Raw genomic sequence first — 11974 nt, 5'->3', positions numbered from 1 at the left:
GCAGCCATTGGTGGCAGACTCCAGTTTGGTCATGCTCTCTGACTGACCTCTAACTATAGACTGGATAAGAAAGTGCATCAGTTATATGTGAAAAAGCATGTGCTGCCTCTCCAAAGTCCGGAAGTGCTTGAAAACTGTGGTGTATATAATTCAGAAACAATCAACTACGTGCACAGAAGGAGTTTTATCATAACAAAAAAAAATAAAAAGTTACAATTTCATCACAGTTACACTGCTGTTTTCCTTTTTCTCATTTTTTTTGGATCTGCCATTTTTGTTTCCTTTTTTTTTTCATTTCCACTTTTGATTTTATTTTATGGAGGGCTCAGGGAGGGTAAAGATTTGGTCCGCTGAAGATTAGTCACCCCCAATGATATATATATTAGAAAAAAATATGAGCAGCAAGACTTTCTGGAAATAGATTCTGTTTGATGTAGCTAGTCTGTCTTTTCTGTTTTGCCCTCTTTCACAGCAGCCTCTGAAGCTTTCCGCAGTGGGGCTTTCTCCGAGGTGGCATGTCCTTGGCCAGAGTCTGCCGCACCACCGTTTTTGTGAGTAGTGTGCTTTTCCAAGTAGTTAAGCATCTCACTGAGGACTGTTTGGAAAGTGCTTAGAGCCGCACATATTGCTGGTGTCCCAAAACCATGAGTGATCAAACTGGAAATGAGAAGAAGTTGGAAAAAAAGATCAGTGAATACGTAGAAACAGAAAAATCCCTTTATTTGACCTAGAACATTCCATGGAACACTTACTGTGTTCTGTGACACTTCTTATTATGTAAAACAATACAATTCAATTCTTCCCCTTGGCCGATAAGAAGCTTAAGATCTATTGAGACAAAGGGTCATTGCTGTCAGGATGCATGTGTACAAATGATTAGCAAGTCTGAGAAACGGGACATTTTCACCTCATTAGGAAGTAGGTAGAAAATGCATCTGTCTTGAAGCAAGGATCATTTTGCTTCCCAGTAGTGTCATGCATGTTTGTGTAGGCATAAATCACACTTAAGGAAGTCATTCTTGGAGACAAGCAAGAGGACTGGAAGAAGGTCACTTTCAAGGAGTGGATGTGATCAGCACATCATATGTACCTATGATATTGTTACAATAAACTATGTGTCATTTGTATAACTAACATATACAAATAAGAAAATCAATGTTGGCTGAATGTGGCTGATAGCTGGTTCCTCTGACTTCTTCCTTTCTTTCTTCCTTCCTTCCTTCCTTCCTTCCTTCCTTCCTTTCTTTTTTTCTTTCTTTAATACCAATAGTGTTTTTCTAGGCATAAAACCATCTACCTGTGGATTGCATTGCTAGCTTCTTTTCCTTTCCTGCTTTAGATATGAGAATAACCTACAAACAGTAGAATAAAAGCTAGATATGCAATTTTCACTGCTTATATAGAAAAGTTAGCCTCTATTTCTTCTAAAAAAATCTATCCATCGCACAAGAGGCTACCTTAATGACAGAGACAAGCAGAATCAGAAAGAATCTAGACTCCTAGATATTGTGGAATAAAGTTCTATTATATGTAAGCTGTTCTGTCTGTCTTGGAAGATAACTAGTGAAAAAATGTTTCAAACTCAGCATCAGTAGGACTTCCAATTATAAGACATTTCTCATTGAACAAACATAACTGTACACTAACACACTTGTGAATAAAACTACCCATAATGTTCAGCTTTGTCAAGTTGTCTTGAAGTGATACTGTCATTTTTCATTTCAAAGCTTGTATCTTATAATAATAAAGAAGGCATACATGGCACATATTATGCATATATTATAGCATAGTATACAACATTCTGTGTATATATGTTCTATATCCAATAAGTAAAGCTACTGTGTAAAAATAAGCTTTGTTAAAATTATGATGACCATAATAGTTTGTTAATAGCTGTTACCTGATGCCAGATAACCACTCTTAAAATATGTAATCTTCATCATCAAAAATAATAAGATTATTTTTGATTATTTTAAAACAATGCAAACAAGGCATACAGGTTAGCCTACTGACACACCTTAGTGAAAATCTAATAGGATTAGCTCATTGGATTTTGATGACAGCAATACATCAAAAGGGTAAAGGTGATATTTTAGGTACAGTGCCCTGTCAATTATAGATGTTGAGAGTTGTGATATATTCATTGACAACAGTACATTTTTTGCATGTCATTCATTCTGTTCTAAGGATTTCCATTATCTTCAGGATAATTTACAAAGCTTACCCTATCCCTGAGCTGGCATTAGTGTATATTTTTTAATAAGCAATACTTCAGTCACTGATAATTTCGCAAATCAGAATAGTCAAGACTTTAGCAAACTATAAGTATAGTTTAACATATATAGTATGTTATAGTAATAGTAATAGTGTAACACACAACCTCAGTTCAATCACATACATATGTTTTTGATATTCTTATATGTTGAAAATCAGGAGGGTTTATCTAACTCCGTTTCTGCAATGAGATAACTGCAGGGAGTCATGTGATATAAGATTTAAGACTTGTCATTCTTGGAGTCAAGTTCTAGAAAGACTTGTCATTCTTGGAGACAAATTCTAGAAAGACTTGTCATTCTTGGAGACAAGTTCTAGAAAGACTTGTCATTAGATCTCTTAGCCCAGGAGGACTTCTCATGGAACCACTTTCCTTCTTGTCAGAACATGGATCTGGAATTAGTTATTTGTGATGTCATCATTGCCCTCAGTGAAGAATCACATTTTCAAAATCTTCACATTAATTCTACTCTTAGACTCTTGGCAAGTATGAAAAATGATTTAAACTTATAAGAGAACAATGGTCTGATTAGAATGTATGTTTCTCCAGCTCTAAGCTTCTTGTTAAGAGCATTCATGATAGGGGAGGGGGTTTCTTTACAAAATCAAGAACTTGAAGAACCTCACACAAGCTGAAAAACTAATAGCTTTATGAAAAAGTCCAAGGGCAATTGGCCAATATTCAACATAACCATTGTACATTAAAAGTCAGTATTCAACATGGAAATCAATGTGTAAATTTCATTGCTACATTCATTAATTTAACATTATTTGTGCATTAAAAATGCATGTATACTTTATGAGATAATGCTAGCTGCCAAGTATGGCACTTTTCTAGCAGTTTTCCAATGATATTTATGAATCCGCATAATTAAAGTGTGATACAAGGTCAGTTTAAAACTGCTCATGAAGCTACATATCATTACAGAATGGTGGAGAGAGACCCTGGCACCTTTCTGTTACTCTGTCAATCCTACTCATTTCAGAGTAAAATGAGTCTAACCCCCTCCACAGTGACACACAGTGGAAAGCACAGAGAAAATGTAAAGAAACTTCCGTTCTAGCTAGACTAAATTTTTATGAGATGACTTGGATATGGCACCAGAAACACAGATGGTACTCTGTGTTCTGCAGCTCTCAAACCTGTAGCTTTCTTTTTTCCCAACATAGTGATCTTCCTTCTCTCTCTGTCCCCTTGCCCACAAATCCTAAAGTCCCAACTCTGTCTCTCTGCCCAGCCATTGGCCACTGACAACTTTATTTAACAATCAAAACCAACTAGGGACAGTGTCTTATATTAGGATTCTTGTGAAATTTTGGAAACCCAATTAACATAATACAAGTGTTAAACTAAATCCACAACACATACATACACACACACACACACACACACACACACACACACACATATATACACACACACATAAATAAAAGTTAAAACAAACCCACAAAAATTGCAATTAATCTGTAGCTTTCAGAAGCCAGAGGTGTTGTCCTATAACCTCCCTAGACCTGGGGTTATAGGACATTGTAAGCCACCCAACAAGAGTATGGCGCCTGGGAACTGAACTCTTCTACAAATGCATTGTGAGCTCCTAACTACTGAGCCATCCTTCCAGCCCTTAGGTATGGATACGTTAATTAACAGAAGGTTAAATGCTTTGTGCTTTCATTTGAGACTCTCCGGTCTCTTGAGTAATTGGAGCCAGTTTAAAACTATGTTCTGAGAACAAGGATGAGAAACAATGCAGTAGTAGATCCGGTGCTGGAGGCAGGAAATGCAAGCAGATGATGGATTAAATAGTAATTAATATACTTTGCTTTCTTTCCAAAGAGCGTAAGTGTCAACGGTGTAATTACTGGGGCTGAAGCTGTGTTAGAGTAGGAATAAAGAGCTACAGGTAGTCATGTATAGTAGTACATACCTTTAATCCCAGCATTTGGAAGGCAGAAGCAGAGGGATCTCTGAATTTGGGGACAGCCAGCTCTACATAGAGAGCTTCAGTCTAGCAAGGGCTACAAAGTGAGACCCTGTCTGAAAAATCCCCCACCCACTTGCTCATTGAAGAGGATTGAACTATCATCTGAGCCTCTGTGAGCATCCTTACCTTTAGGATTAGGTTATATCTGCCACAAAAGTATAATTTTGCAAACATGGGAACAACAACAAGGGCAAATATCTAGGAAATAAATTGCAGAGGACAGCTGAAAAGGGTTCCGGGTCTTCTCTGCCAAGTTTTCTTTTGTTTAGCACCACGCAGATGGGGTATTTTGGCTCTGGAAGTAGCATAACTTTTAAATACAGGCTAGGGTGAGAGACCCTTACCCGGGGAAAAATTGGAACCCTGTTTTTGCTATGATTTGAGAGATATCTTTGTTTCATAGCCTAAACATGGAAACAAGAAAGCAGAAGCCAGCTGATGATGCTTATTCCCCCACCCCCATTCATTATATTATCCTAAGTGCTTTGTAAATAGAATTCAATTAAGGTACATAATGGAAGTGTTTGGTTCCCTGGTGGCCCGTGGTGGGGAGCCACCCAAATCTGTTCATCAGAGTGACCTTACAGTGCTCAAATAGTCCATGATTTATTAAGCTCCTTTTTTTCCCTCCACTGCAAGCACACATCAAAAAATTACCCCATCAAGCTTATTTCATTTTGTGGATCTTACCCTGGAGTTCCTGAGTTAATTGGTTTGGGATGAGAGCCACGGGATCAGCATTTATAAAACTATTCCCTTGCAGCTTAAATGCATCCAGGGAATTGGACTTATCTCCCTAGGGCCAAAGAACATGGCTATACTGCTCGCATGTCTTTATCACTTTAACAACCAAAGCTATGGAACTTCAGTTCTAGAGGAAGTTGGTATAATGAGATATAAAAAGTTTCCGTGACCGAGTTTTATAAACACGGAACTAAGCAACATTTCAGCTCCAGAAACGCTCAGGAAGCCAACTGGTCCAACAGTCAGATATCCTCCAAGCAAAACTCAGCCGCAAAAACATTCAAGGGCCTTCCTAGGAGACTGACACTCTGAAATCTCAGTTTGGAAAAGTGTGGCTATAATGTCCCTGGTGGTCTGTTGTGTTCAGAGATGAACATCTCTCTACCACCGAGTCAACACTTCTTTGATCAAGTCAGCCTCATTGAGATCCCAGAGGGATAGGGTCTTTGTGATCACAGGTTATTTTAATCTAATTTATTAGCAAAATTGACTAAGAATGAACAAAATATTGTGTGCATGAAGGGAGACCCAGACCAGTCACAGCCTCATCGAATTTTGAAGGTGGTAGTAATTTTGACATCCACACTGAACTTTCCTTTGTTCAGGAACAGGGTGTCAGAGGCTAAAAACAATGAGCTACTTCCTTTGATTTATTAACCTAAAGGACATTTCATTTTTATTTGGGAAGAGAGGTAGGATAACTTTACATTTAGGATATGAGCCTTTAAAAGTGAATATTGCTGAACTTCTGATTCTTAAGAAACGACTGTATGGGTGCACTGGAAAGAGATGAAATAAGATCTTATGGGAACAAAGTAGGAGGGGTAATTCTGAGTGGGATAACAACTCAAGAGTGGGGTAAAGTATATCATTATCTGGAGGGAGTCTAACTAAAAAACATGCAGTTTAACTGCATCAACTTCCAAAGCAACGCACAGAGAAAGATTAGACAGTTGTAGCAGGCTCTAAATCCAAGAATCGGGCTTGGGATCCTGACTTAGAACTCTAGACCCTCGCCCCCCTTCTGGTCATTCATGTCATCTCACTGTGTTCACCTCTTTTACAGAAACTCCAGAAATATAAATATAATTTCATCAAGTAAATGTTATCAATTTCCCCCAAATGTACCCACTGTTCAAAGCCTTTTATTTGTACTGGTTGTTATCGCCTGGTTAGATCTGCAGATTCTTTTCATTGCAAACAGCTCTCTCTAACTTCTGCCATCCACATTATTCAACTTCCTATGTGACAAAGACAAAATTTCATAAAAAGCTGTAATCAAGGGACTGTAGAGTTGTTGTTTTTGGTTTTGGCAAGAGGTAGTGTCTGAGTGTGCACAAGTGTGAACATGTGGTACATATTTCATGGTGCGTGCAGGTGGGGGTTAGAGTAGGAGCACCCGCACATACACAATGAGGAAGCCAAAGGAAAACTTCCAGCGTCTTTCTGTATCCCCCTTTTGCCTTATTCCTTTCAGACAGGGTCTCTCACAGAATTAGAAGCCCCTCGTTCCAGTTAAACCATCAAGGTGTTGCGTCCTGAGAAGCCATCTGTTCTAATACCCAAGACTGTGGTTACAGGCACATGTACCACATCCACCCAGCTTTCAATGTGACTGCTAAGGACTTGAACACAGACCCTCATGTTTCCACTTCCACCCAAGTAGCCATTTCTCTATCTCTGTGAACATCCTTTAATAATTATGTCTCCTGGCAAAGATTTTTTTTTTTTTTTTTGCTTGATCAAAATTCAGTCTCTTGAATTTTCTGTTGCCATGAGCTTTCTCCTAAAACCCAAGTTTTAACAAGAACTTTGTGTTACTATTATCACATCAGGAAAGCTCCCCACCTGATATCTAACTATTGTTGGTACCTGATTAAATTCTCTCATTCACTGTGTTTTCTGTGATTTCTGATCACCCCAGCCTGTTAGGCTTAGCTCCTGTCCCTTTACTCTAATGTTTCCTTCGAGTAACCCTTTGCCCACTGACTCCTGTGCAGCTTTGGCAGTAAATGACCACTGGTCCATGCCATATTTCCACGTGAGCCATCCCTCTCCCCTATTTCCAGACCTTATGGCAATAATCCCACCATCCACTGCAGAGACATCTTGGATATGTTGTGCCAAGATGCTCTATGTGTGAGATTTGGACAGTGTTTGGATAGATGCCACACAGCTTATACAGAACAATAAATACTGACAATAAATTTACTTTTCTTGATTTTTCTAATTAATTTTAAGAAAATGTAAATAATTTGACATAGATTAATTGAAGGCACGATGACTACTCTTATATGCTAAACAAAGTTTTTCCCTGCTGTATGTTTCCATTTATATTTTTGATAGTAAAAGTTTTACTGGGGGGCATCTTCTCTTTTAATTGTAATAATTCTTACAGACTTTCTTTGCATTTGGATGTGACCCTTGTTTTAAGAGATGCCAGGAAAGCAAGGATCTCCCAGGACCCCATGGGAATGGCATTAGCTGAAATACCCCATACAGGGGAGGGAGAACCTATTGAGACCATATCCAGAGGTTAGGCATGGCCCCCTGGTTGAGGGATGTTGTCACCCACTCACCTCCAAAATTTTAACCCAGAATTGCTTCTGTCTAAAGGAAATATAGGAAGAAAGAGTGGAGCAGAGCTAGAAGGAAAGGCCATTTCGAGACTGCCCTACCGGGGGATTCTTCCCATATGCAGACACCAAACACAGACACTATTGTTGATACCAAGAAGTACTTGCTGACAGAAGCTTGATACAGCTATCTTCTGAGAGGTTCTGCCAGATCCTGACCAGTACAGATTTTAGACTAATCATGACGACCCCAATGGAGGAGTTAAGGGAAGGACTGAAGGAACTGAAGGGGTCTTATCTGGCTGGTATCAATGGGAGGAGAGGCCCTTGGTCCTGTGAAGGCTTGATGCTCGAGTGTAGATGAATGCCAAGGTGGGGAGGCAGGGTGGGTGGGTGAAGGAGCACCCTCATGGAATCAGGGTAAGGGGGGATGGGATAGAGGTTCTAGAGGAATAACTGGAAAGGGGATAACATTTGAAATATAAATAAATAAAATATCCAATGAAAAAAGGAGTTAAAGTTAAATGTCAACCTTATCTGGGATTTTATTTGGGAAACAGGATTTTTCTTTCCTTCAGACTGACAATTTCTAGTATTCTTTAAAATTAATCTCATAGACTAGATGGGCATTTTCACCCATAGAGTTAACTATTTTATGTCTGTGTGCACATGTGCACAAAGCCACAGCACATGTGTGAATGTCAGAAGACAATCTGAAGTCAGTTCTCTCCTCCCACCTTGGGGGCTCTGCCAATGGAACTCAGTTCTTCAGGCCTGCTGGAAAGTCCCACTCCCCACTGAGCACTCCAAAAGGCCCAAGAACTCTTGGAAGAGGCTTGAGAACTTTTGTCTCTTATGTGCTAAGATTATCTGTGTACTTCATGATGTTTTGCTTTTGGATTAAAGATTTAATCAGAATCCTAGATTCTCTTACTAAAGAATGCTTTTTTTTTGCAAGATGAACAAAACAAACAAGTTTTTATTATTGTATTTGTTATTGATTTGTTATTGATTGCCTTCCTAGCCACTGTCCTATCGCAAGAGATCAGGAAAACCAACAAAAATAGCAATAATAAAATGTGCACACTTGGGCAGGAGAGATGGGTCAGTGGTTAAGAGCACTGACTGCTCTTCCAGAGGAGCCGTGCTCAATTCCCGACACCGCATGGCACTTCCTAAATGTCTGTACTCCTGTGCTGGGGGTATCTGACACACTCACATAGATGTATATACAGCCAAAAGACTAATATACATGAACTAAAAGTAAATAAATTGTAAACACTTGATACACTGGAAAAAATGAGCACACTGAAGGCTCGTAGGATGAGAGTAAATATGCTCACAGCAAGAGTGGAATTTTTCTCTGTCTATATTGACAAGGATAGAGCACTTAGAACATCCCAATGCACTTGTCCTGTCTTGTGCAGAACAGCAAAAGAAAAGGAAGTGCATAACAGGAGGAAAGGAAGCTGGGGATGTGAGAGTTGGCTGCCTTCAGAAAGGAAACTGGATGAAATTGCCTGTGTGAGGCCCTCAAGGAGATAGATGTAAGAGAGAATCCTATCAGAGGGAGGAGGACATTTCTCACAGGCTTGTTGCAGATTGAAGAGCAGGCTCTCACTAAATGTTGTCAAGCCTGGAAGACATGACAGCTTGGCAGCAATGCTAGGCAAAAAGATCTGGATGGTGAAGAAGAGTCAGAAATGGAAGGGGCCTCCCAACATGGAGACCCAACCAGGAAATGATAATGACCAACAAGCATGTCTGTAGATTTCTTAGGTCCACGGAGTAGGGGCAATGGCACAAAAGTTCATTTCTAAAGACAGGAAACTCTCAGTAGACTGTTTTACTTATGCTGAGAATTAAGCAGGACTATCACTTTTGTTCCCTGGCCCGAGGTCCTGGGCATGGGGGTGAAACTGTACAAGACATATCCAAGACCCAAGTGAGAAATGATCATAATGTCACTTAGTATGGATTAGACAAAACACATACAAAGATGAAAGGTTTTTTTCTTGTTTGCCCCGGGTAATTATCAATAATGTGTCTATTCTTTGTCGTTATATGTTTTTGTTTTGATCGACTTTCTTTTTGAGACAGTGTCTTCATACATAGGCCCGGCTAACCTGGTACTCATTACATAGACTAGGCTGGCCTTGAACGCATGGTAATTTTTCTGCTTTAGCCTCTCAGATACTGGGATTATAGAGCCACAAAACCAAGCTTTTTACACACACACACACACACACACACACACACATACATACATACATACATACATACATACATACATATGTTTTTCATTAATTGAGGCCCAGATGGCCCCAAACTCATGATCCTTCTGCCTCTGCCTCCTCCAGCAAATCCTACTGGCATGAGCCACCACAACCAATTTCATTAATTTAGAAGTGTTAAAAGAATGTTCCAACTCCTTATCCTTATACACTATCCACTGGCACAGTGAAATAAAGAGAAAGCTAAGATTTCAGTCCTCCAAGGTTTGTGCTAAAACAGAATTCTGACTTTACTGACAGGTCCATCCTCTCTGAGTTGAGTATTAGTTGTGTTCTAACTTCTTATTTATGTGGAAAGATATGCTTCTATGACCTCATACTCAAGGAGATTATGAGAACATGAAATACAAAGAATGGGCACATTTTTATAATCTCTTTGAGTCTCATGAAAGGAACTTCTAAGCGTTCTGACAATTATGACTATGGTTCTGAGTTGAGTTGTCTGCCCTCATTTCTCCTCCTGGCTTATACCAGTAATTGACATTATCAGGCCCAGAAACCGTGTCTATAAGAGCAGCTTGCAGATTTCAATCATATCGCTAACGTGCTCCTGGTAGGTGTTGTGGTGTCTGCTGCTGTGTTTGCCATGACAGTTGCTACTGCTGAGGGCACTCAGCAAGTGTTAAGTGATGAATAATATTGCCTCCTGTCATTTTGATGGAAACAAGCATCTCTGAAGGCTGCATATGACTCCTAAGAGCGGTCAGTACTACTGTCATAGCTTTCCAGAGCACAGGGATATGCATTACAAACTAGAATTATCTTCACTACAAACTAGAGACAGTTATCTTTGCTTTACAGGGACAGACCACCCCCTCATCGTTGTCTAAACACAACTGGTCTGCTGGGAGGAAGCCGCAGCGCTCAAGATACTGAGTCCACAATCCTCTAAGGTATAATGTCCAGCACTCTGCACTCTGAAGACTTTGATTAAACAAAATAGTAACCCAGATGGGTTAAGTTACTAACTATAAAATCTTCTATGCCGATCCAATCCGGTTTCTTCTGCACTCCTTGCCCAGCCAGAACTCAGCATAAACTGTAAAGAACCCGACTCTGGCAATTGCCTGTGTGAACTGCAATGCAGTCTATAGTGTTTCTCTTGGTCCTCTTTCCACTACAATCAGTTGCCACTGTCAGCAAAAAGCAACAGCAATAAGAAAAGTGAGATACACTCTTGTCTAGTGCATTTTCACCCAGATTATTAGCAAAATCATATATGAAGAACCTTTTCAATATAGCATTACTTAAGCCAGAAATTCACACTTTTCTTCAACTGCCTCTTATGAAAAATGAATTTGTGGGCCAGAAAGATTATCTGGCAGGTCACTGTTCTTGGAAAGCCTGATTTCCATTCTGAGGAGTCAAATGGTAGGAGGAGAGAACTGACTACACTCACAGCAAGCTGTCTTCTGACGTCCATGCATGTGATAGCATGTGCACACACACACACTTTAAATCATGCATCAAAATCATATTTCTTTTGAAGGGTGAGATAAAATCCTGAAAGCTAGGATGGTCTTAGGACTTCTCAAACCTAGCTATCAGAATTGGAAAATAACATAAATCCCAGAGCCCCATTTTTGATACATTGGCTCTAATCCTTTAGGTTTGTAAAAGAGTTTCCCCAGTAATTTTTCTATGAGGTCAAATTTAATGACCACACTTATAAAGCATATAGTCTTTTCAGTGCTGGCCAGTGAGCCACACTTTACTAACCTCTCATTTAAAAAGTTACTATTAAAATTGCGAATTTGTTCAATTGTTACATTGGTAAAAAATGCTATTGTTGCCTTTAAAAATGCATGCAGAGTGAAATCATGTATTCATTTAAATCTTAGGAAGCTGCATCAGGAACCTTCAGTCTGGGTTGTAGCTGAAAATGACAGCTGTGTGTAAAATAAAGTCATTTTGACGTGGGAAAGAGCAAAGCTGCATACTTTAAATTATTTATAGAAATTAGCACAAAAAGGATCAAAGACCGAAGTACAAGATCTAAAACTGTAAAAGTCTTAGAGGACAACATAGGAGAAAGCCTCAAGACATTGGATTTAGCAAGCATTCTCTGATGTAAGGCATAGAGTGTAGAGAATCATTGTTAACA

The 11974-nt window shown here is 39.3% G+C and overlaps 1 protein-coding gene across 2 annotated transcripts in view; it reads right to left on the bottom strand.

Moving 5' to 3' along the window:
• Positions 1 to 437: 437 nt before the first annotated feature.
• The window catches only part of TFAP2D (transcription factor AP-2 delta), a gene marked incomplete at both ends in the record, with an annotated part of 52332 nt that continues 40795 nt past the window's right edge, over positions 438 to 11974 (bottom strand). For both annotated transcript variants that reach the window (XM_080917540.1, XM_080917539.1), the window contains one exon: positions 438 to 657. In XM_080917540.1, coding sequence (XP_080773666.1) covers positions 438 to 657 — 220 coding nt within the window. The remainder of the gene's footprint in view (positions 658 to 11974) is intronic.

This window comes from Micromys minutus (genome assembly GCF_963924665.1).
Source record: "Micromys minutus genome assembly, chromosome: 5".
In the NCBI taxonomy this organism is placed as follows: domain Eukaryota; kingdom Metazoa; phylum Chordata; class Mammalia; order Rodentia; family Muridae; genus Micromys; species Micromys minutus.
Note: the sequence above shows the minus strand (reverse complement) of the source record. Positions and strands in the feature narration are given on the sequence as shown.